Raw genomic sequence first — 26,577 nt, 5'->3', positions numbered from 1 at the left:
TTAGCTGCCTTCAAAATTATACAAACAGCCAAATAGAACATAATGGATTTGCCTTTTTCGCCTTAGCGTAAACCTTAAGTAATAGAGGCTTACATGCCTAAAGCCTGGGAGTGACACTTTCTGCTCTTGTGTGGTGTTTGTTTCTCTTATGTTGTGTCATTTGCAGCAGCAATACACGTGAGAGGAAACGTTGCTTCATGCAAACAGAGAAATGATTTTCACTGTGATCTAATAAATTAAATTTTATTCATTTCTTCTGCATGTTACAGAAATACCTTGACTTCGCATTTTCATAATAGGTTCTAGGTTAGGTAGTAGCATTGGACCAGCCAACACAAATTAGCGGAGTATACAGTTTCTTTGTCTGATTTCTGTTTCATGTTTTTTACAGCGGTGATCTGTTTCCTAATCAGTGCTCTAGGTGTGACTGCCGGAGCTCATCGCCTCTGGAGTCACCGATCCTACAAAGCCAAGTTGCCTCTGAGAATATTCCTGACTATTGCAAACTCTATGGCATTTCAGGTAAGATAGCTAATTGTTCACGGTCTGCAAATAAGAGATCTCATGAGCTCTCCAAAAGAGAGAGAGTCTATTATGAGTCTCATCACCGTTAAGAAGCATACATTATAGTGGCTGTGGTAGGGTTCTAGTGGCTTGGAGAGCTTTCTCAGTCAAAAAGAGTAGGGATCTTCAAACTCTATGATTAAAATTTGGAAGATGATTCGAGAGAGAGCTAGAAAGATAAAAGCTATTGATGGGATGCTTGGCGTGTTGGTGGTGCCCTGGAAGAAAAAATACAATCTTTTTTAAGTGCAATCTGTTTCTCTCTTCTGAGAGAACAGGGGTAGTCCTACTACAGCCCTTTCTTTTAGTGCCTGGAAGAGTGTGGGACCACATGATCATGAGAATTATGTAATGCATTGGTGGATCTGCCTGTGTGCAGCAGAACTCATCAAGCTGCTGGTATTTAGCCAATTATTTCAGTTTTCTAAAGGACGGTACCTCAGGTTGTTTACCAGCTTATGTGTTGGGAAAGGACAGATGGTTCAGCTTCAGTGCCAGCACTCAGTCAAAGAGCCTCCCACACAACAGAATTTAAAATAAGCAGGGTCATGCATGTGTGATAAATAACCTGGACCTGCTAGTACTCAGGGGAAGGGGATTTGGAGGTGGACACACTGCAATCAGTTGAACTATCAATGACCAGCTATAGAAGCAACATGACTAGCTGGATACTGAATATACCGAGGACCTTGATGTGCCACCACTCCCAAGCATACAGTGACTTGAAGTTGATGTAGTGTTTTTTACAAGTGTTTATGTATAGAAATAGTAGCTTGTAAAATAATTTGGAAAAGTAAGATTGCCATGATGGATTTTTGTGGGTAATGACGATTTATTTCAATGCATGTTCTCATTTGGATCTGAAATTCTCACTAGGCATAACTGTGCAGGTTCACAAAGTAAGCCACAGAACATAGATTTCACATCAGGTTTTGATTCACTTATGCCTAAAGCATCCTTATGTTATCAACGGTCTATGTTGTGTTTCAAGGAATGTATGTTCAGAAGTAACCATACACACCAGGACTCTCAGATGCTAAGAAATAATTTGATTTCCCCTAGTATGTGAGCCAGTATGTTTATAATGAGTCTGTCACAGATAAAGTTACTTTCATGATCATTGATTCTTCATTAAAATGAAAAAGTAGTAATACAATGCTTATCAGTGGTCAACTTTATAATCACCCACAGTAAGTCTGCCTGTGATACAGGTGTGGATGTAAACTGTGAGCGAGAATAAGATTATTTGGGTGTAGTCACAAAGAGGTGATGTTGGAGATGAGGTAAATCCATGATGTGTTGTATAATTCAAAAGCAAGAGGAGTGAGGGTTGGCTGGTTACAGAGGTCATTGAGACCATCTTACTGAACTACTGTGGGAGTAGTAAGAGAGGCAGGTGCGTGTAGAGTCATTAATTCAATAGTCACTCCTTGGATATCGGAACATGTCAATGTCTGCATTGTGAAAGGGAATACATGTAGGACAATGTTAGAACGAAGGCATTGTGGTGAGCATGTTTGAGAATGCTGAGCTTTGTGGACAAAGTGGAGGCAGCAAAAAATCAATGACATTACATAGAAATCAGTGGTATTCTATTAGAATATCATGTATTGACTTTCGTCCTGCAAACATGTCGTAGCCAGACTTTCAACTGTCAAAAGTTAGTCAAGGCAACTATATGCAGTTAAGTTTAGATTTACCATACTTGACACCGTGTATGTGTATTTTGACAACCTATATATTTTTAAGGTACGTAGAAGCGAAGTTAAGAGTATGAACTCTATACTTACCTGTATACACTTACTGTCACAATATTATGGTTGACAGTATTCTTGGTACTATATTGTTTTCAATGTAATATTTAATTCACGATATTCTGGCATACAATAAATTCAATAGAGAAAGGAGTAATCTATAAACTCAGTCCTTAAAAACTCTGTGGTTCATATACGTAATAATATGCCTTTCTGTTATAATGTGCTTTTGGTTTATTGTGCTCTGTGTGAGACAGCTTTGTAGGAATCTTGTTCACAATAGAATTGTATCGTAGAATGTGGTAAAGTTAACCCTTACAAACATGTTTGTACCAGAAAATTGCTGTGCTATTTTTTGTTCAAATGACATTAGGTCGATCTTGCAAATTCTCGACTGATCAAATTATTCTAACTATAATACAGTGATGAATTTCAATTCCGACTAAACATTAGCATAACAAGTGCATGCATTTGATAGATGAGAGCATGATGTTACTACAACAGAAATTATAATATATTGAGTGTCAGAATAGAGATGCAGTTGTTTCCCATGTGTGGAAACCTGTTGAATCAGAAATTTCCATTGAGTACCCCAACACAGACGTGAAGTAGGAGCAAAGGGAGGACGTAAAAGGGTGGCAGAAGCAGTGCCAAGGTTGGGGCTATTGTCTGTGAAGCCCAAGATTGGTGTGGTGGAATTAAAGGGTCTAACCAACGTAATTAAAACGTTGCTGAAGAAGGAGGTAAAATGTAGGGAACAAGACAGGGATGTGGTTGTAATGAAAGAGTAGAGATGGTAAAAAATCACTCTATTTTTGATAGTTTGACAAATATAATGTTAACACATAATCTTGTCAACGTTAATTTTTTTGCCAGTTCACCAGGTAGATTTTGTCAAAATCGTGTTCTTTTATATAACATAAATCATTTTAAAACACTTGTACACATTCGATTAGACTGTTGAGAAATTGAAATTACCCAGATTTTACAAGTTTTGGAAATAATTATTAAAACTACTTTTAAAGTTAAAGTCTAGCAATTAGGTCCTCATAGTGTTAAAAAGACTGGCCTCCCTTCAACATGGCACACACTGCAATGGAGTTTTACATAGGTTACTGATTTCTGCATTGGTATTGTGCAATTTTCATTGCAATTGAACATTATATCACTCCAAATGTAATGTTTTAAAGCATCCCTTATTTGGTTCTGACCAAATTTAGACATGGTTGTTCATTGCTCAGGAACAACAAACATAGCTACATTGTGCTCTCATGGAAAATGTGTGAAATGGAATGCTTTGAATGTGGTCACCATTACCACACTGTTCTTTTTATCTGATACAGAATGATATTTTTGAGTGGGCCAGAGATCACCGTGTCCACCATAAATACTCAGAAACAGATGCAGACCCTCACAATGCCACACGTGGATTCTTCTTTTCACACATCGGCTGGCTCCTACTGCGTAAGCACCCAGATGTCATTGAAAAAGGGCAGAGGTTAGACCTAAATGACCTGAAGGCTGATAAAGTCATAATGTTCCAGAGAAAGTGAGTAATTCATTATTTTACCAATGTTCAAATTCGCCTAACTGTAGATGGGCAAACTTAGTACTATAATTGGTCTCCTGTAATATCTATGCATTAGAGAAAAAATATGATTCTAGCACGGCATGCCTTTATTGTACAGTTGTTGCATTTTCTCACATTTCTGTGTATATGTGTATATGTAAAGTTGAGTAATAGCATAAACATTGTCACATCAAACATTCTAACCCCACATAAACGTCATAGTGCACACTGCACCACGTGCCCACCCTTTCCTACCCCACCCCGTTCACAACCGATATGTCCACTATGGAGCGCCCAGGTCGTCACACTTTTTCCATTATTTACCCACCGAACCTTTCGAAAAAGGCAGGCCAAAAGCTTTAAACACAATCTCTTGAAATCTCACCCCGAAACCTCCATCTCCGACCCCTACTTCTCAACTAACACAGGACACATAACAAATGACATCATCTTTTACACAAAAAGAAGAGCCCAATGGAGGAAAGCCTTTCTAACCCTACTCTCGATCACCTCCACGAGGAAAACAGCACCTGGCCTTTCGCTATCTGTCATTCCCTACCCACTCTACAAAGCAGCAGCAATAATCACCATCTATCATAATGGAATCATCCCCATGCAATTCTGGAACCGCAACTTTAACCTTCTAGATAACTTCTTCCCTCTCACCAAGGAAAAAGTTACTAGACCACATCTCACCCCCTAGCAGATAGCAACCTCTCCCCACTTTCCATCTCCCTAGCATAGTTGCCTGTAAGTCCGAGCCCCCAGGTATCCTATCCTGCATATACACACACTCCTGACCTAACAGTCACCTCTAGTGAGGACACGCACCTCTCCATGTCCTATGAGGCCCCCAATACTCCCACTGTCCCAATCACACCCCACGCCCTTACTGACCTATATCACTCCTTACTACCTTACACCCCGTCTCCATCTACCACTATTCTAACCGTCCCACCCATTAACCACATACAGACCGCCTTACCCTCTCTATTCTCCAATTCCCTCACCCTCCCTCCCACATCTCACACCCTCACCCCCCCACAGCCTCATGATGACACAACTCACTCCAAAACCTACTCTTCCCCCAACACCACCACCACTCATACTCCCATCACCTCTACCACGCACACCTCTCCACTTACACCTCAGAACCCTACCACCTCACATCCGATATCTCCTCACGCCCGTCTCCCTGCACCACTATTCCAACCATCCCACACATTAACCACATCCAAACTGCCTCACAACCTTCTTTTACACCTCCCCCTTCTATCAAAAAACACACAGAAAGTCTACATCACTACGGCCCAGACTTTGGATCCCTCTCATACGACATTCATGGATCAACCGCACTTCCCTCACATATAATCCATACATCAAATAGGCTACCTCCTACTCCTGACCATAAACTAGACGAGATACTATTATCGCTTCTACAAATCAAAAAAGACATACATATGCTTCACAACCTGATTCTTCAGCAACCCAAGTTCTCACACCCAGAACGTTCCTACACAGCAAACACCCGAAAATCACCCAACAGCTACACACAAGCTCACTGAAACATAAGCTGCCTAGATGGAGAATAGTGCCCCACACAGATGTTTCATCCCGGCCGATCCCGAGGCTAAACCCTCTATCAGCCAAAGACTTAAACACCCTGCTCCATTCCTACGAACTACCGGTTCCCCTACTTAATAGTTAACATAGATTTAACTTGCAAAAACATTCCCTAATCCACTCCAACTCCCCTGATATCCATCGAGCCACAAGACACAACTCTAGAGGTATAGTTGTAAACAACCTCATGAGAGTCCCCCTCATACCTGAATCCAACACTGGACACATCAAATCACAACTAAAATGCATGCTTCTAAACTGCAGGTCGACATCAAGACATGCAACTGATATAGCTGACCTCATCCTTATCAATGAACCAGACATACTAATTTTGACTGAAACATGGCTAAATGAATCGTCTACGCCCACTCTAGACATAATGGTACCCCAAACTATGGCATCACTAGACTAGACAGAACGGACAGGCCAGGTGGTGGTATCGCCTGCATACATAGAAGCACTCTAACAGTGAACCGATCCCACTCCCCATCATTATTATCTTCCTGCGAATACTTATACCTAGGTATCACTAGTAATAACAAGCCTATATGTTCACTACATACATTGTACCACCCTCCAGGAGATAACCTCACCTTCATCGAGCACCTAATGGATATTCTAGGTACAAATGTTGACCTTCAGAATACTCAAATATTCCTGGGTGACTTCAATCTCCATTGGTATGATCTGAATGACCCAGGGGTCAATAACCTCAAAGCTTTTCTCACAGACCTTATTCTCACCCAAATCTGCACCAGTCCCCCACATAATAAAGGCGCAATCCTCGATCTGGTAATCGCCAAAGATGACTCTACTGTGCTAGAATCGATCCTCCTGTCCGACTGGTCTGACCACCACATCATTACATTCAACATCAATGAATCATCAAAAGTACTCGCTACACAACCCACAAGAACTAAAATTTGGAACCGGGCATGAAAAATATAATTTCCAATGTACTCTCAAGCTCCATCCCTAACAGCTTGCTCGCCCCTGAAGGATCAGCCGATGTTCATAGTCTGACCAATCACTACTTCCACTCCATGAACACGTTTCTAGACAACGTAGCTCCCCTTCAACTGAAAAGAATCACCAAAAAAGACTCAAAACCATGTTATGATGGCAGGTTAAATGAAGACAGAAGAATCCCTCAGATCAATCGAACGACGATGGAGATCTATCCCATCCGCTGACCCCCTCAAGGCTCTGAGAACCATGAGAAACGCCTATTTTAGAAAGGTCAGAAGATCTAAAGCTGACTTCTTCAGCACTCAATTAAACCCGGCTAAGAACTGACCCAAAAAACTATCAGAATTAATCATGGCGCAAACTAAGGATGCCCCCCCCCCCTTCTCCAGGATAATCCAGACATAAGACCCAATTGCGAGGATTTTGCCGCATTCTTTACTAGGAAGATGGTTAGCATAAAGACGGGCGTGCTTAACAACTTAATAACCCTCACGGACACTCAAACAGTGCCTCCAATTACCACTCCACTAGCCCCAGCCTTCAGTTCTTCAAAGTTCGACCTCAAACACAACTCGTCATGGTCCTCCTTCAACTTTTACAGTGAAGAATCCATACAAAAAATTCTGATGGCCTTGAATCCCTCCAATCACTTCACAGACCCTCTCCCTGCAAACTACCTAAAAGACTTAATACCATTGGTACTACCTCTGTGGACCAAGATCATAAACACATCCCTCAGTCAAGGAACCATCCCAGATATCCTTAAAGCAGGACAGGTATCCCCTATCTTAAAGAAGCCATCGGCAGACCCATTGGACTTAAACAACTATCGCCCAATATCCAACATCCCCACTCTGGCCAAACTCCTAGAAAAATGTGTTCATACACAGTTGGGCAACCATATGGTCCATTTCAACCCGCTCAACCAATACCAATCTGGCTTCCAAGCAGGTCACAGTACAGAATCAGCCATGACACTCATAATAGACGACGCACTAAAAATCCTTCACCAAAACGATACTTGTTTACTTATCTTGCTTGACCTATCTTCGGCCTTTGACACAGTCAAACACGACAACTTGGTAGACCTCCTGAAACACAGAATGGGTTTATCCGGCTCTGTACTTACCTGGTTCACCTCCTTCCTCCAAACAGATCACAAAGATTCAAGGTCCACAATTCCTTGTCCAATCCCGTGCCAGTAACTCTAGGAGTACCACAGGATCATGCCCCTCGCCCACTCTTTTCAACCTCTATATGGAACCACTCACGAACTCCTCAGCGCATCTAAGGTCCACTATCACATGTACCCAGATGATACGCAACGCTACATAAAGATCCATTCACTTGAGGACATTAAATCTCTCAATTCAACGCTGGAAAAAACTCAATCTGGCTGGCCGAAAACCATCTGAAACTAAACACCCTCAAAACTGAATTCCTTCCTAATCGCTCCCTCCAACCATTCTTCCAGCTTTTACGACTGGCTGAATCACTTAACGGCACTCAAAGGTCAACCACTCATTGTCGATTCAGCAAAATCATTGGGAATAAAGCTAGACAGTAACTTAAATATGCAGAAACATATCAGTGCCTCTACAAAAGGAGCACATTTTCAAATAAACACCTTGAGAAAACTGAAACCCTTTTTGCCCACAAATGACTTCAAACAGGCTGTGCAAGCCTTAGTAATCCCAAGATTAGAATATGGATGTGTCACACTTTGCGGTCTTCCCAGATCAACGACGGCCCGATAAGAGCCACAATCAACACAGCGGCTAGACTAATCACAGGCTCCAAAAGAAACTCTCATATCTCACCGGACCTTAAAGCTCTCAATTGGGTTCCATTCGGGGCGAGAATTCATCTAAAAATCGCTTGTATGACGCACAAGGCCCTACACCACAATGCCCCAAGTTATCTAACACAAAAACTGTCAATCAATCAATCCATAACACTTTATTCCGTTACATACATAACCATAAAAGTACATAAAACATGTTAAAATTATTTAAAAAACATATAGTTATATTTTCAGTCAAATAATGGACCGGATACATAAACATTATTTCATTTCTCATATTAGCACATCAATACACAAAAACTGTCACTCTCATGTAGTAAAAGATCCACTAGGAGCGTCAAGAATCTTATTTTGAAACCACAAAGATTCGCCAAGAAATAACATATAACCGATCCTTCTCAGGAATGGCCCCTAGGATCTGGAATGTCCTACCCCCAGAAATGAGACAGAACCCCTCTACTGCCTTTTTCAAAAAAGAAGTGAAATCGATTCTCATGTCTAAGTTTACGTGAAATGTTTTATATCTGGAGTTTTAGTGACTACTTTGTATTGGATCTCTCGCAACAAGATTTGAACTATATTCTCAGGGATACTATGTTTCTAAAAAGTTTGTATATAACCTTGTATTGCATACGTTTTTCTATTGATAGCTACTTCTATGTACTAGACTCAATCATATATTTTCTACTATATTTTTATCTGCTCCTGACATCTTGCTTGTTAAGCGCTCTGATACACGCAATGTTCTTTTGTTCGCACTATATAAAACTCTCAAAATAAATAACTAAAATGGATGATCACAGTGACCATAGAGGTGTCTGGCTTATTCCAAAGAAGGGTCCCTTGTAAAGATCTCCATTCAAATTTTTCCCTTAACTTGCCCAAAACTGCTGTTTCAGCTTGCTCCTGTCACCAAGGGCCCTACGTGACACGGAGAGGAATACGAAGCTTGTCCTTTCTTGTTGACCTTTAATGCTGTAGTCATTTTGGATACAGATCCTGGTGTAGGATGAAGCTTTTTCAAAGTTAATCAGGATGTGGTGTTAACAGTCCTGACTCCTAATTCCTATCCCTTCACATGACTACTGTGCCTTCGTGGTTGTGCCAAAGTTACTAATATTCCTACTGGGAATGGGTTCTGCCGAAAAAAGATAAGACATGTTTTGGTCACTTTTTCCCATTTGCAAAGTCACTTTTCAAAATGTCTTATCCGATAATTTTTCTACATTGAACATACTTTATTAAAGGTTCTAGCAACAGGTATGAAGGGAAGCTCCCGCTGTGTGAACACATCTAAGACTGATATTTTGTGCATGGAGTAGCTGTACCTGATTCGTTGCCTTGTGACTGCCTGACAAACCAAGGTTTGGCAACCATTATATTTCCTGTTACTAAGGTAACTGGCAATTCCCTCTCGATTTCGAGCTTTCATTTTCTCCCCAAATGAATGCAGTTGTCAAGGGTGACAACCTAAAGCTCCAACTAATATGGCAAATACTTTTACAGCTCCAAATCGACTTAAGCTGATAAGAGGTGTGTTATTGGCACACCTAGACTACTGCAGTGTTGTCAAGCTCAAGAGAGGACAGAACTGCGTGCTCTTTAGGAAACACTTTAAATCTAAACTGTTTGAATGTGTTTTCAAGTGATCCCACAAAAAATAGACGAAAATAGGGATAGACTATCCCCTAAATTCGATCAGATGCAACCATGCCTCACGTTTTATTTCACAAAGATCTGGCCAACAAAAACAAAGCACTCTGAAGTGACAGAACACAACCTGCAATGCCTAATGAATAAGTGATAAGTAGATACACTTTGTTCCATCATTCGTATGAGACTTTGGGAACTTTGGTCAAAATCACCTTCTCCATGGAGATGGTATGTAACAACTGATCAAAATGCAAATCTAATTACATATTGAATATAATCATATGATCTCTGGCACTAGCAGCCGTTTTTGGACCTACTATTCAGGTTTCTGTGAATCTGTTGCTGTGGTTATGTTCTCACATTCTCACAAAACGCTTTTCATGGATACACTTTTTTTGGTTTCTTTTTTGTCTTAACTGTAAGGTTCTTTTGTATTTACTTTCAGGTTTTCAACACCAGAGTAGCAACAAAGTCCTGTTTTAATGTATTAGCTTAAGTAAAACGAGGTCATTTGTAATGAGCAAGGCAAGTAAATTGTAAGTCGTAGGAGTCATCTGGCAGTAATTTCCATAGGCCTCTTGGGAATGATTTTCATTTTCACTCTCAGTATATATATATTTCGTAATAAATGCTAAATTGTACATGTATCCCACATTCCAAACAAAACTGTTGTATCTCATGCAGACTAGAAATCCCTTGTTGGATGAATAGGGAGATTCTGTACCATAGTCAGGTGCGACTGCACTTGGTTTTCTGGTGTTTAATGTTAATTTTGACATTCTTTCATATCGAAGAGAGACTGTATTTAATGCTCAGTGGTTTGTTAGTAGTCTTATTGTATTGTGGAGATCACAGCTTAGAGTCTTCTTAATCTTGCAGGTAATGCTATGAAAGTCCTTAACATATAAGGAAACTTTACCCAAAAAAACTTAGGGAGAGCACTGTTTTCCTCTTTCAGATAAATAAATGTCAGCCCAAACCCATGTAAAAGATTTAGTTGCCATTAGCTCTATCTCCTCTGTTGTTGCTGAAAACACGGTTGAGTGTTGTTCTTTTTCAAATCCCTAAATCTCTTATACAAATTCCCAGTTCATACCTAATCTGGGTCATGCCTTATTCAATAGACGTCGGTGAAGTTATCCACTTGTTTGAAACTGAATAAAGGGGCATTGTCTTACTTTCTATATCCACCTTGGTTAAATAGCTCAATGCCTAAAATCTTGCAGGAAAGAAATTGATCGTGTAGCAGATGAACTTAGCTGTGCTCACATACACATCTTGATCATTTGTAACCTAGGCTTCTCCATACTTGCCTTTGTCTATATAAAGTAATCCCGCTAATTTGGGAATGTAAAATAATTAAAGGATAAATGTACAAAGGACATCGTGCCTACTAGAAGTGACATTCTCACTGTGAAAACATTTTTTTCCATTATTGTAATGCTTGCTCGGTTTAGAATAAATAAGTATAATATATAGCTGTTCAATTATGGAGATGGGGAAGTGGAGGACACCAACTCAATGCAAGATTTCTTAAAAATAATAGAATTTGTAGGAAAATTATGTGTGCTATAAATGTTGTTTGTAAAATTTGAGTTGTTGAAAAGTATCTATTGCTTGTGAATGCGCGAATAAAGAATAGTGGTCGGTTCAGGCACAAATTAAAGACCATTCATATTTTATAGTAAAGTCTCATAGATATGCTCGATTTAAAAGGAAATATGATTAGTCAATGGGCTAGCCATCTTGGTTCTGATCCGTATTAACCTGCACTGCATCTTTTCCGAGGAGGACTGTGCTGCCTTTACCTGGAAGGCACACATTTGCTTGTTGGTATCTTATTTGTTTGTGAAATATTGTTAACTGTTTGAAATATTTACAAAAGTGTATCATAGAAAACAGAACCAATGCACATACAATGGTGACCTCAATTTCCCTGAGATATGACTCATGGTTTTTACTCAGCACTACAAAGTCTATGATGGTTTTTACTCAGCACTGCAAAGTAAACTGAGTATTATGAAAAACGCTGAATGAGATGGTTTCAAGGCCTTAACATTAAACTGTGTATACTGTAGGTCTTTTAACATTATTTGGCTAAATGATGACCAATAAGGTCTTTCACCAGCTCTACTAGCCATTTAATAACCAGAAAAGGGCCACTTTGCAAGTTTTGTATTTGATTTTGCAATTATATATGGGCTTGAAAGGGAACTCCGCCAGCAAAGCTTCTATAGTATTCTACCCTAAAATACACAGGTTTCCAAAAAACATATGCATCAGACTTAGATGGAGTCTGAAAAGACAGAGGGTAGTCTTAGATATTGGTTGCCTTGTAATACCAAAAGCCTGTTTGAAAAGAAGAAATGTACATTTTTCAAGGTCCTCCCTTAATGGTGGAGACTATTATGAAGGCTGTGCCTGCTGTAAGTTTATGTAAATAGGAAGAATTAGAAGCCAGTAGGGAACTTTGAACACACTACTGACTGCTTAATGGTAGTTTGCTTTATGTCATGATATGTTATTGTTTTGTTTTGTTTTTTGCTGGAGCTTGTCTTCCATTAGCATAGCCTTGTAGCCCTTTTGGTACTGTATGGAGTGTTTGTAGCCACCTGGGTCTGAGTATGTCACATTCTGTAGTAGGGGATCTCTGTGTATAGTCATAATCTAGAGAATAGTCCCGCTCATGTGCGTGGACCCCGGCAATCAAAAATAATCTCTTAAGTTGTCAGAAAGTTGCAGAACTGCAGACACTTAAGAGAAAATTAAAGACAGATAATGCAGCCTATATCCATAGGCTACACTGTCCAGTACTTCAACTAGAAATTCCACCAAAAATCCTCAAACAGCAAAGCCTGTCCAGATTTCCCTTGCTTTAACAGCAAAATCCCTCTGGAATGATAGAGAGGAAGGCATGGACAGACAAGCCCCATAGGCTGCCATTATGTGGCTTAAATAGGATACTGTGCCTTTAAGAGAACCTTCCAGAACTTCTCCCAGTATCCCAGAATGCACAGCAGGTCCCTCTTACTTTCAGTTCTTTTTTCCGGCTCCTGCTAACAGGACCCTGGTGCATTGAGCTCTCCCTTTTTCAAGGGTTTATTGGAATTTTGTGCACTTTTTGCTTTAAAAGTGTTTTCAGTTTGTGTACTTGGTGTTTCCGTTCACTCCTGTGTATTTGTTCAGGCTTTTTAGGGCTCTAAAATGCCTGCTCTCTTCGACAAGTGCCCAGCATGTGGCAGGAAGAAGGCCAAGACTGATCCACACGACGTCTGCATACTCTGCCTACCTGAAGCACATGTCCCTGAAGAATGTGACATCTGTCAGACCTTTTCATCAAGGACCCTGAGGGACAGGCTGACGATTAGGCTCCAAGGCCTAGAGGAGAGACGGCTGCAGGCTGCAGGTGGGTCTGGGCAGGCTGGGAAGGCTCCCTCAGCCTCTGCTGAGGCCTCTGGGGGGCTCCCCAGGGGCAGGAAGCCCAGCAAACGGTCCTGGTCTCCGTCGATGTCGATTGCATCGACGACGACGTCAAGAGGGATGACGACGGTGTGTTCCCCATCTCCCCGGGGCTCCGGGTCGAGACAGCGTGGAAGTTCGACGTCGAAAGGCCGGGGTAGGCCGCCGTCGAGATCACCGTCGACTGCGTCTTCATCGTCAGCGTCGAGCCATCGACATCGAAGAAGGACCGACAGGCACCGACGCTCGCCGTCGAAGCGACACCGCCGGTTGCCGTCGAGCAGACGGTCGGCGTCGAGGGGCTCCTCAACGCCGAGGACCTCGGACAAGCGGTCGGCGCCGAGAAGGAGTCGACGCTCACTGTCGAGTCCTGCACGTACGACGTCGCGGAAGTGGCGTTCAGCATCGAGGAAGAAGCGCTCGGCGTCGCGGAGGCGGCGTTCGACCGCGGAGGCGGCGTTCGACGCCGGAAAAGCGACGCTCGACGTCGAAAAGAAAGAGATCGGCGTCTCTGAGACTTTCCAACTCTCCTAAGCGGCGCAGAAGGAGTTCTGGCACCAGAAGTCACGCTGGGTCTGGTGGAGGACGCCGGAGACGGCGATCACCTATTGGAGGGGCTGGTTCGCAGTCACCTCCCCGAAGAAGTCACCGGTCTCGGTGTACTCGGTGGTTTATACACCACCTCGGCCTAAGACACCCCGCCCCCTTTACCTAGAGGTGTTCCTCCCATCAATCCTCCTCTTCCACCACTTCCTCCCGCGGGGCAACCACCACCACCACCTCCTCCACGTGGTCCTGCTCCTCGGCCGGAGACACCTCCTGTTCCTCCACCAAGGTCGGTGTCACTGCCTCCGCTCCCTACACAGCCTAAGGGGACTCCGAAACCACTACCCCAGGATAGGCCAAGGAAGACGCCTCCACAGAGGCCTGGGGAGTGTCCACAAACTGGGAGATCGCGCTCTCGCTCCAGGAGGAGGGAACGATCGCGCAACAGGTCGTCCACGCGGTCGAGACGACGCCACAGGAGACGCAGGTCTCATTCCCAGACGAGGTCCTCAGGGACCAGGGACTATTCTCCGACTTTGTCGGAGTCACCGGAGACAAGGGTGTCGCCGGTTGACGATCTGGCGTCCTTACATGATGTCCTTTTAAGAGGTGCAGCAAAATTGGGCATCTCGCTGACGGTGCCCACGCCCAAGACATCGGTGATCTTCGAGACGCTTCACCAGAAACATCTGTCTCGGCCATTACTGCCACTGGTACCGGGCCTGGTGGAGTCGGCCATAGACCTTTTCCTCACCCCGGTGGTGACTAAGGCGGCCCCCTCGAGACTGCAGAAAAAATACCGGGCTCCCGACTCGGATCCGGCTTTTCTAAGGGTGGATCCCCCTCCAGACTCTGTCATAGTGACGGCGGCTCGTAAACAGCATGCCACCACTCCGTCATCCACTGTTCCACCGGATAAGGAATCTAGGTGGCTGGATTTGTCTGGGAGAAAGGTTTGTGGGACGTCGGCGACTTCCATGAAGGCTGCGAGTTCCACGGCCTTGTTGGGGCGGTATGACCGGGCCCTCTGGGAATCCCTCCAGCAGTTTGTAGAACATCTGCCACGTGAGAAGAGAGAAGATTTCCAAGAGGTGTTGAATGAGGGGATGTTGGTGGCGAATCAGTGCTGCAGCCGATACTTCCCTGCTGGCGGCGCATGGTTTCTGCCATGGGATTAACCAGCGGAGACACGCCTAGCTCCGCCTCACGTCACTAAAACCTGACGCACAGCAAAGTGTTGCCAATCTACCATTCTCTGGCGAAACCCTATTTGGAAAACATGCGGATGACGAAATGTCCCGCATGAAGGCAGAGGCCGAAACGCTCACGGCTGTGGGTCTGGAAAAACCCAAGGATAACAAGAAGTCGTACCGCCCGTTCCAGAGACGGTTCGGTGGACAGGGCAGAGGGCGTGGCCAGTCTTCGGGACAGCAGCAGCAACAACAGCAACACTTCCGAAGACCGTTCCAGAAGCGCCAGAGAGGCAGAGGCGGCCAACAGTCGGCAACAGCGACTAAAGGCCCGGCCGGGTCAAGGCCCTGAGCGCTTACTTCCCCTACATCCGTTACCCACTCCGGTGGGGGGAAGCGTTCAATTTTTTCTGGCAGAGTGGAGAAAAACTACTCAAAACAAGTGGGTGCTGAATATTGTTTGCAATGGATACAGGCTTCGGTTCACCAGCCCGCCTCCATCAATCCCTCCGGTCAGCTCGCAGTTTCATCTGCGCGAGATCCAGACGGAGGCCGATATCCTGTTAAGGAAAAGGGCGATAGAAGACGTACCTCTGTCTCAGAGAGGAAGAGGTCTGTACTCCCGGTTCTTCCTGGTTTGCAAAAAGGACAAGAACGAGTTCAGGCCCATTCTGGATTTGCGACAAGCAAACAAGTGGATTCGCAGAGAAAAGTTTTGCATGCTGTCGTTTCATCAGATTTATCCTCAGCTGCAACAGGGGGACTGGCTGTCTGCCATAGACCTACAGGATGCATACTTCCATGTGCCCATTGCACTCAAACACAGGAAGTTCTTGCGATTCCAAGTCGGCGGCAATCAATATCAGTACACAGTACTGCCATTCGGGCTGAAGTCTGCGCCCAGAACATTCTCGAAGTGCATGGCAGTGGTAGCCGCACACCTAAGGAAGAACAAGGTGTTTGTCTACCCTTACCTGGACGATTGGTTGATTAAAGCCTCCTCCTTCTCGGAAGCTCAAGCGCACTTCCAGAAGACGTGCGTTCTCTTGAACAAGCTGGGGTTGCATATCAACATGTCCAAGTCTATCCCGACTCCGGTCCAGTGCATACAGTACTTGGGAGCCACCATCAATACGCTGTCAGCAAGCGTGTCTCCTTCGGAGGAGCGACGATTATCACTCCTTCGGAAGGCTCAGGCTCTTATGACCACTCCATCTGCAACAGTGAGGACGGTGTCTTCTCTACTGGGATCGATGGCCTCTTGTATCTTCCTCACTCACGGCTGCACATGAGACCATTGCAGGAGTGCTTGGAGGATCAGTGGGATCAGAGGAGAGGATCTTGGGACGACAAGATACGACTGTCTCTGCGTGCTCTTCAGTCTCTGAGGTGGTGGTGTTCGGCGGAGAATCTCCTGAGAGGGGTTCCCTTCCACAAGGACATTCCCACGCAGACTATCGTGACGGATGCATCTCTCCACCGCTGGGGGGTGCACTCCGGAGACTTACAGATTCAAGGGACGTGGTCCCCGACGGAGTCCACGTACCACATCAATTTCCTGGAACTCAGAGCTGTTCACTTGGCGCTGAAGGCCTTTCTTCCGTCCTTCCAGACCAACTCTCTGCTTGTGCAAACGGACAATACGACCACGATGTATTACCTCAACAAGCAGGGGGGCTCGAGATCGCGCACCCTGTCACAGGAGGCGCCGTCGATCTGGCACTGGCTTCTTGCCAGAGGATTGACGATAACGGCCACCCATCTACCAGGTGTGCAGAATGTTCAGGCAGACGCACTGAGCAGAATGATTCAGGAAAACCACGAATGGGTCATAAACGACGAAGTACTAGGAGAAGTCTTCGAAAGGTGGGGGACTCCAGACATAGATCTGTTCGCCACCGCAGAAAACAGCAAATGTCGAGACTTCGCCTCCAGGTACTACCAGCCGGGGACGCTGGGGAATGCGTTATGGATCAACTGGTCGAACAGCTTTCTGTACGCTTTTCCACCCATTCCCCTGATTCCGATGGTTCTCATCAAGCTGTCCCAGTCCAGGGCGCAGATGATCCTGATTGCCCCGGAATGGCCCAGAGAGTGGTGGTTCACGGACCTGCTTCACCGGTCTCTTCTTCCTCACATGCGGCTGCCGTGCAGGCCGGACCTTCTCACGAAGTTCAGGGGGCAGATGTTGCATCCCAACCTCTCGTCTTTGAGTTTGGCGGCATGGCTCCTGAGATAGTGCAATATGGCCATCTTAATCTACCAGAAGATTGCATGGACATACTGAAGAAGGCTAAGCGACCTTCCACTAGGACTTCTTATGCTTACAAGTGGAAGAGGTTTTGCATCTGGTGCAAGTCCAAGAACTATGACCCGACGACATGTAAGGAAGAGGTCATCCTTCCATATCTTCTACATCTGGCGCAGTCTGGCCTTAATGTCCATTCCATTAAGGTTCATCTGGCTGCATTGACTGCCTACAGGAAATGCCCTTCACAGACTTCCTTCTTTCAGATCCCTGTGATCAAAGATTTTTCGGAAGGCTTGAAGAAAGTGTTCCCTCCTGTCCGGCTTCCTTCGCCTTCATGGGAATTGAATGTGGTGCTGTCCAGATTGATGAAGGAGCCTTTTGAACCTATTCATAAGGCTTCATTGCAGCACCTGTCCTGGAAGGCGGCGTTCCTCGTGCCCATTACATCGGCCCGCAGGGTGAGTGAAATTCAGGCGTTGTGTTGCCAAGAACCTTATACTGTATTTCATGCTGCTAAGGTTGTTATGCGTACTCACCCTAAATTTCTTCCCAAGTTTATTTCTGATTTTCATGTCAACCAGACCATAACTTTGCCTACGTTTTTTCAGAATCCTTCATCTCCAGCGGAAAGGTCTTTACATTCCCTGGATGTTAGGAGGGTGTTGAAATTTTATCTGGATAAAACCAAAGATATTCGTAGGTCTGACCAATTGTTTATCAATTATGTATCGGTCAGGACGGGTCTTGCGACCTCTAAGCAGTCTATCTCTAGATGGATTGTGTCCTGCATACAGCTGTTACCTAAAAGCTAATAAGACCTTAGGGGGTAAACCTAAGGCTCATTCCACCAGGGGCAAAGCTGCCACGACTGCTTTGCTCCGTAATGTTCCAATTGCAGAAATCTGCAAGGCGGCCACTTGGAAGTCGGTCCATACCTTTGCTAAGCATTACTGTCTGGACACTGATGCCAGGGCAGACGCTCAGGTTGGGCAGGCTAAGCTGCGAAATCTATTCGCACAGTAGTGGTGTTGTTTTCTCTTTTCTCCAATGCCGCTTTGGTGTGGGGATGGGCTTGCCATTCTATTCACTAGATTATGACTATACACAGAGATCCCCTACTACAGAAGGAGTAGTTTCTGTCCTGTAACTCCAGTTCTGTAGTAGGGGTATCTCTGTTATAGTCATAAGCGCCCTCCCGCCTCCCCGGTGGAGAGAGATATTCATGTAAGGAATGCTACAGGTCTGGCGTGCTACGCCTTCAAAAAGAACTGAAAGTAAGAGGGACCTGCTGTGCATTCTGGGATACTGGGAGAAGTTCTGGAAGGTTCTCTTAAAGGCACAGTATCCTATTTAAGCCACATAATGGCAGCCTATGGGGCTTGTCTGTCCATGCCTTCCTCTCTATCATTCCAGAGGGATTTTGCTGTTAAAGCAAGGGAAATCTGGACAGGCTTTGCTGTTTGTGGATTTTTGGTGGAATTTCTAGTTAAAGTACTGGACAGTGTAGCCTATGGATATAGGCTGCATTATCTGTCTTTAATTTTCTCTTAAGTGTCTTTGCAGTTCTGCAATTTTCTGACAACTTAAGAGATTATTTTTGATTGCCGGGGTCCACGCACATGAGCGGGACTATTCACTAGATTATGACTATAACAGAGATACCCCTACTACAGAACTGGAGTTACAGGAAAGAAACTACTCCTTCTGGCGCCAGAAGTCACGCTGGGTCTGGTGGAGGACGCCGGAGACGGCGATCACCTATTGGAGGGGCTGGTTCGCAGTCACCTCCCCCGAAGAAGTCACCGGGCTCGGTGTACTCGGTGGTTTATACACCACCTCGGCCTAAGACGCCCCTGCCTCCTTTACCTAGAGGGGTTCCTCCCATCAATCCTCCTCTTCCACCACTTCCCCCCGCGGGGCAACCACCACCACCACCACCTCCTCCACGTGGTCCTGCTCCTCGGCCGGAGACACCTCCTGTTCCTCCACCAAGGTCGGTGCCACTGCCTCCGCTCCCTACACCACCTAAGGGGACTCCGAAACCACTACCCCAGGATAGGCCAAGGAAGACGCCTCCACAGAGGCCTGCGCAGCGTCCACGAACTGGGAGATCGCGCTCTCGCTCCAGGAGGAGGGAACGATCGCGCAACAGGTTGTCCACGCGGTCGAGACGACGCCACAGGAGGCGCAGGTCTCGTTCCCAGACGAGGTCCTCGGGGACCAGGGACTATTCTCCGACTTTGTCAGAGTCACCGGAGACAAGGGTGTCGCCGGTTGACGATCTGGCGTCCTTTCATGATGTCCTTTTAAGAGGTGCTAATTTCAAAAAGGGGGGTGGTGATGGACAGAGTATCTGAGTTAATCAGAACACTCCTACCCAGTCAACAGATCAGGGCTTGATCCATCACCGTTTTTTAGCTCACTGCACCATCCCAGTTCAGAACCTGGCTACATGCAAATTAGTCTGCCCCTGGCCCAGTGCATCATGGGAACAGGGCAGACCAAACTACCAAGCCAATTCTTTACTGGAAAGGAAACAAGCTTCCGGGGACCGGTTTCTGGCATTACAGCCGTCTTCGGCCCGGCTTGCTTGAATCCTGATGGTGCGGTGAGCAAGGGACTCATGTCTGAGCATACCCTTCCACACTTATGGTGGCCAAAATAATTTCAAAAAGGGGGGTGGTGATGGACAGAGTATCTGAGTTAATCAGAACACTCCTACCCAGTCAACAGATCAGGGCTTGATCCATCACCGTTTTTTAGCTCACTGCACCATCCCAGTTCAGAACCTGGCTACATGCAAATTAGTCTGTCCCTGGCCCAGTGCATCATGGGAACAGGGCAGACCAAACTACCAAGCCAATTCTTTACTGGAAAGGAAACAAGCTTCCAGGGACCGGTTTCTGGCATTACAGCCGTCTTCAGCCCGGCTTGCTTGAATCCTGATGGTGCGGTGAGCAAGGGACTCATGTCTGAGCATACCCTTCCACACTTATGGCTGTCCATCACCACCCCCCTTTTTGAATCCTTTTAAGAGGTGCAGCAAAATTGGGCATCTCGTTGACGGTGCCCACGCCCAAGACATCGGTGATCTTCGAGACGCTTCACCAGAAACATCTGTCCCGGCCATTACTGCCACTGTTACCGGGCCTGGTGGAGCCGGCCATGGACCTTGTCCTCACCCCGGTGGTGACTAAGGCGGCCCCCTCGAGACTGCAGAAAAAATACCGGGCTCCCGACTCAGATCCGGCTTTTCTAAGGGTGGATTCCCCTCCAGACTCTGTGATAGTGACGGCGGCTCGTAAACAGCATGCCACCACTCCGTCATCCCCTGTTCCACCGGATAAGGAACCTAGGTGGCTGGATTCGTCTGGGAGAAAGGTTTGTGGGACATCGGCGACTTCCATGAAGGCTGCGAGTGCCACGGACTTGTTGGGGCGGTGTGACCGGGCCCTCTGGGAATCCCTCCAGCAGTTTGTAGAACATCTGCCGCGTGAGAAGAGAGAAGATTTCCAAGAGGTGTTGAATGAGGGGATGTTGGTGGCGAATCAGTGCTGCAGCCAATTCTTCCCTGCTGGCGGCGCATGGTTTCTGCCATGGGATTAACCAGCGGAGACACGCCTGGCTCCGCCTCACGTCACTAAAACCTGACGCACAACAAAGGGTTGCCAATCTACCATTCTCTGGCGAAACCCTATTTGGAAAACATGCGGATGACGAAATGGCCCGCATGAAGGCGGAGGCCGAAACGCTCACAGCTGTGGGTCTGGAAAAACCCAAGGATAACAAGAAGTCGTACCGCCCGTTCCAGAGACGGTTCGGTGGACAGGGCACAGGGCGTGGCCAGTCTTCGGGACAGCAGCAGCAGCAACAACAGCAACAGTTCCGAAGACCGTTCCAGAAGCGCCAGAGAGGCAGAGGCGCCAACAGTCGGTCACGGCGACTAAAGGCCCGGCCGGGTCTAGGCCCTGAGCGCTTACTTCCCCTACATCCGTTACCCACTCCGGTGGGGGGAAGCGTTGATTTTTTTCTGGCAGAGTGGGGAAAAATTACTCAGGACAAGTGGGTGCTGAATATTGTTTGCAATGGATACAGTCTTCGGTTCACCAGCCCGCCTCCATCAATCCCTTCGGTCAGCTCGCAGTTTCAGCTGCGCGAGCTCCAGGCGGAGGCCGATATCCTGTTAAGGAAAAGGGCGATAGAAGACGTACCTCTGTCTCAGAGAGGAAGAAGTCTGTACTCCCGGTTCTTCCTGGTTCGCAAAAAGGACAAGAATGAGTTCAGGCCCATTCTGGATTTGCGACAAGCAAACAAGTGGATTCGCAGAGAAAAGTTTTGCATGCTGTCGTTGCATCAGATTTATCCTCAGCTGCAACGGGGGGACTGGCTGTCTGCCATAGACCTACAGGATGCATACTTCCATGTGCCCATTGCACACAAACACAGGAAGTTCCTGCGATTCCAAGTCGGCGCCAATCATTATCAGTACACAGTACTGCCATTCGGGCTGAAGTCTGCGCCCAGAACATTCTCGATGTGCATGGCAGTGGTAGCCGCACACCTAAGGAAGAACAAGGTGTTTGTCTACCCTTACCTGGAGGATTGGTTGATCAAAGCCTCCTCCTTCTCGGAAGCTCAAGCGCACTTCCTGAAGACGTGCGTTCTCTTGAACAAGCTGGGGTTGCACATCAACATGTCCAAGTCTATCTCGACTCCGGTCCAGTGCATACAGTACTTGGGAGCCACCATCAATACGCTGTCAGCAAGCGTGTCTCCTTCGGAGGAGCGACGATTATCACTCCTTCGGAAGGCTCAGGCTCTTATGACCACTCCATCTGCAACAGTGAGGACGGTGTCTTCTCTACTGGGATCGATGGCCTCTTGTATCTTCCTCACGCACGGCTGCACATGAGACCATTGCAGGAGTGCTTGGAGGATCAGTGGGATCAGAGGAGAGGATCTTGGGACGACAAGATACGACTGTCTCTGCGTGCTCTTCAGTCTCTGAGGTGGTGGTGTTCGGCGGAGAATCTCCTGAGAGGGGTTCCCTTCCACAAGGACATTCCCACGCAGACTATCGTGACGAATGCATCTCTCCATGGCTGGGGGGCGCACTCCGGAGACTTACAGATTCGAGGGATGTGGTCCCCGACAGAGTCCACGTACCACATCAATTTCCAGGAACTCTGAGCTGTTCACTTGGCGCTGAAGGCCTTTCTTCCGTCCTTCCAGACCAACTCTCTGCTTGTGCAAACGGACAATACGACCACGATGTATTACCTCAACAAGCAGGGGGGCTCGAGATCGCGCACCCTGTCACAGGAGGCGCAGACGATCTGGCACTGGCTTCTGGCCAGAGGATTGACGATAACGGCCACCCATCTACCAGGTGTGCAGAATGTTCAGGCAGACGCACTGAGCAGACTGATTCAGGAAAACTACGAATGGGTCATAAACGACGAAGTACTAGGAGAAGTCTTCGAAAGGTGGGGGACTCCAGACGTAAATCTGTTCGCCACTGCCGAAAACAGCAAATGCCGAGACTTCGCCTCCAGGTACTATCAGCCGGGGACGCTGGGGAATGCGTTATGGATCAACTGGTCGAACAGCTTTCTGTACGCTTTTCCACCCATTCCCCTGATTCCGACGGTTCTCATCAAGCTGTCCCAGTCCAGGGCGCGGATGATCCCGATTGCCCCGGAATGGCCCAGACAGTGGTGGTTCACGGACCTGCTTCACCGGTCTCTCCTTCCTCACATGCGGCTGCCGTGCAGGCCGGACCTTCTCACGAAGTTCGGGGGGCAGATGTTGCATCCCAACCTCTCGTCTTTGAGTTTGGCGGCATGGCTCCTGAGATAGTGCAATATGGCCATCTTAATCTACCAGAAGATTGCATGGACATAATGAAGGAGGCTAAGCGACCTTCCACTAGGACTTCCTATGCTTACAAGTGGAAGAGGTTTTGCATCTGGTGCAAGTCCAAGAACTATGACCCGACGACATGTAAGGAAGATGTCATCCTTCCATATCTTTTACATCTGGCGCAGTCTGGCCTTAATGTCCATTCCATTAAGGTTCATCTGGCTGCATTGACTGCCTACAGGAAATGCCCTTCACAGACTTCCTTCTTTCAGATCCCTGTGATCAAAGATTTTTTGGAAGGCTTGAAGAAGGTGTTCCCTCCTGTCCGGCTTCCTTCGCCTTCATGGGAATTGAATGTGGTGCTGTCCAGATTGATGAAGGAGCTTTTTGAACCTATTCATAAGGCTTCATTGCGGCACCTGTCCTGGAAGGCGGCGTTCCTCGTGGCCATTACATCGGCCCGCAGGGTGAGTGAAATTCAGGCGTTGTGTTGCCAAGAACCTTATACTGTATTTCATGCTGCTAAGGTTGTTATGCGTACTCGCCCTAAATTTCTTCCCAAGGTTATTTCTGATTTTCATGTCAACCAGACCATAACTTTGCCTAAGTTTTTTCAAAATCCTTCATCTCCAGCGGAAAGGTCTTTACATTCCCTGGATGTTAGGAGGGTGTTGAAATTTTATCTGGATAAAACCAAAGATATTCATAGGTCTGACCAATTGTTTATCAATTATGGATCGGTCAGGACGGGTCTTGCTACCTCTAAGCAGTCTATCTCTAGATGGATTGTGTCCTGCATACAGCTGTGTTACCTAAAAGCTAATAAGACCTTAGGGGGTAAGCCTAAAGCTCATTCCACCAGGAGCAAAGCTGCCACGACTGCTTTGCTCCGTAATGTTCCATTTGCCGAAATCTGCAAGGCGGTCACTTGGAAGTCGGTCCATACCTTTGCTAAGCATTAGTGTCTGGACACTGATGCCAGGGCAGACGCTCAGGTTGGGCAGGCTTCGCTGCGAAATCTATTTGCACAGTAGTGGTGTTGTTTTCTCTTTTCTCCAATGCCGCTTTGGTGTGGGGATGGGCTTGCCATTCTATTCACTAGATTATGACTATACACAGAGATGCCCTACTACAGAAGGAGTAGTTTCTGTCCTGTAACTCCAGTTCTGTAGTAGGGGTATCTCTGTTATAGTCATAAGCGCCCTCCCGCCTCCCCGGTGGAGAGAGATATTCATGTAAGGAATGCTACAGGTCTGGCGTGCTACGCCTTCAAAAAGAACTGAAAGTAAGAGGGACCTGCTGTGCATTCTGGGATACTGGGAGAAGTTCTGGAAGGTTCTCTTAAAGGCACAGTATCCTATTTAAGCCACATAATGGCAGCCTGGTAAACATCACTTACAACGAAACTTTTACAACGCACTACCATTACAACGCGGTCATTACAACGCAAACCATTACAACGCATTGCGCGGGGGGGCGCTCTATGGTTAGGGAATATATTTAATCTACTATCCAACACCTTCCCTACTATCCACGGGGACTGGGGTTGGAATAGTAAATTAAATAAATCACTATCCAGCGCCTAAAAGCACTATGCGTTGTAATGGTATGCGATGTAAAAACCGCGTTGTAAAGGCAGGCGTTGTAATAGCCTGCGTTGTAACGTCATACATCCTGGCAGCCTATGGGGCTTGTCTGTCCATTCCTTCCTCTCTATCATTCCAGAGGGATTTTGCTGTTAAAGCAAGGGAAATCTGGACAGGCTTTGGTGTTTGTGGATTTTTGGTGGAATTTCTAGTTGAGGTACTGGACAGTGTAGCCTATGGATATAGTCTGCATTATCTGTCTTTAATTTTCTCCTAAGTCTCTTTACAATTCTGCAATTTTCTGACAACTTAAGAGATTATTTTTGATTGCCGGGGTCCACGCACATGAGCGGGACGGTTCTCTAGATTATGACTATAACAGAGATACCCCTACTACAGAACTGGAGTTACAGTACAGAAACTACTCCATCTAAATCATAATAGAATTATCCGTAAGACTGTGTGTTCAGTGTGTGATATGCGAAATTTAATCATGTGGTTAAATTGCAAATGTTGGGTTAGACAAATGTTGGGTTAGACAGTTAGGATCACACTCACGCTTACGAAAAAGAGTGTATCATTTTAGTATGGGAGCGGTGTGAATGGAAGGCTTTACAATCGATTATGAATCTTTTAGGTTTGTTTGATGCATGGTGTTTAGCGGTTGGTTGTCTGTGGTGTGGCTGGGTTTTAGTGTACATATATGTGATGTTCTGTTTATTAACTGTTGTGTTTGCTTTTCACTGATGCAGATACATTTTTGTTGTTTTTCTGGTATGGTTCCAATTTAATATTTTATTTGTTTTAAACAAAATATTTATTGCAGAAAAATGTGAGAATAGTAATTGATTTTAAAATGTAATGATCTGTTAACTACGTTCAGTGTATTTTCTTAAAGGATCCCGTGCACAAATGCAAAGAATGTTTACATGAAACAACCTTGTTGATTTTAAAATGATGCTACTTTTCTTTTGCCCTCTTTAGGTATTACAAGACCACTGTGATTGTGATGTGCTTCTTCGTACCAACTGTTGTTCCATGGTACTTCTGGGGAGAGTCTTTCCAAAATGCTTTTTTTGTCTCTTCCATCCTTCGATACGCCTTGGTGCTTAATGCCTCATGGCTAGTGAACAGTGCAGCACACATGTATGGGAATCGGCCTTATGATAAAAGCATCAACCCTCGTGAGAATCGCTTTGTTGCTTTCAGCGCCGTTGGTAAGTTACAAAACTACATTTAACTCATCTACAAATGTGGTGTTTAGTTTTACAGTGTCTGCTGAAAGTAGATTTGTTTCTTTTGGTTTTGAAAGCTGAGTTACTCCAGTATTGGAACTTTCATAGATTCCCATAGCGTGTATCATTCCCCGTCGTCGGAATGGGAGCCTCAGTAAATAAAAAATACCATAGCAGTAGGTACAAAAGAGAAAAAAAAGACCTAGGCCTCATCTCATTTTGTAGCATATTCACCTCCTTTTTGTAAAAGAGACCAACATAATACAACAACCAATCAGATTAGCCTCCCCCATAGAACCTTCCTGAGAGAGCCTTAGATTTTCTACCGCACATTGTGCAAGGGAGTCGCCACTGAGCTCTGCTCAGATTTCTCTTCAACTTCTGTGTTTCATCTGTTTCTCTTCAGTGTTCTTCAGGATGTCTGACAAGGAGAAGAAAGCTTTATTCAAAGCATGTGCCACCCGTTCAAAAAAGAGGCTTTATGTTGAGGACAAACATAAAGACTGTATTT

At 45.8% G+C, this 26,577-nt stretch overlaps 1 protein-coding gene across 2 annotated transcripts in view; it reads left to right on the top strand.

Annotated features, from left to right (window-relative positions):
• The window catches only part of LOC144754824 (acyl-CoA desaturase-like), a 94,109-nt gene that overhangs the window by 51,804 nt on the left and 15,728 nt on the right, over positions 1 to 26,577 (top strand). For both annotated transcript variants that reach the window (XM_078643064.1, XM_078643066.1), the window contains 3 exons: positions 392 to 522; positions 3,662 to 3,867; positions 25,816 to 26,048. In XM_078643064.1, the coding sequence (XP_078499190.1) occupies positions 392 to 522; positions 3,662 to 3,867; positions 25,816 to 26,048 (570 nt within the window). The remainder of the gene's footprint in view (positions 1 to 391; positions 523 to 3,661; positions 3,868 to 25,815; positions 26,049 to 26,577) is intronic.

The sequence above is a fragment of the Lissotriton helveticus genome, chromosome 5_1, assembly GCF_964261635.1.
Source record: "Lissotriton helveticus chromosome 5_1, aLisHel1.1, whole genome shotgun sequence".
Classification (NCBI taxonomy): domain Eukaryota; kingdom Metazoa; phylum Chordata; class Amphibia; order Caudata; family Salamandridae; genus Lissotriton; species Lissotriton helveticus.
Note: the sequence above shows the minus strand (reverse complement) of the source record. Positions and strands in the feature narration are given on the sequence as shown.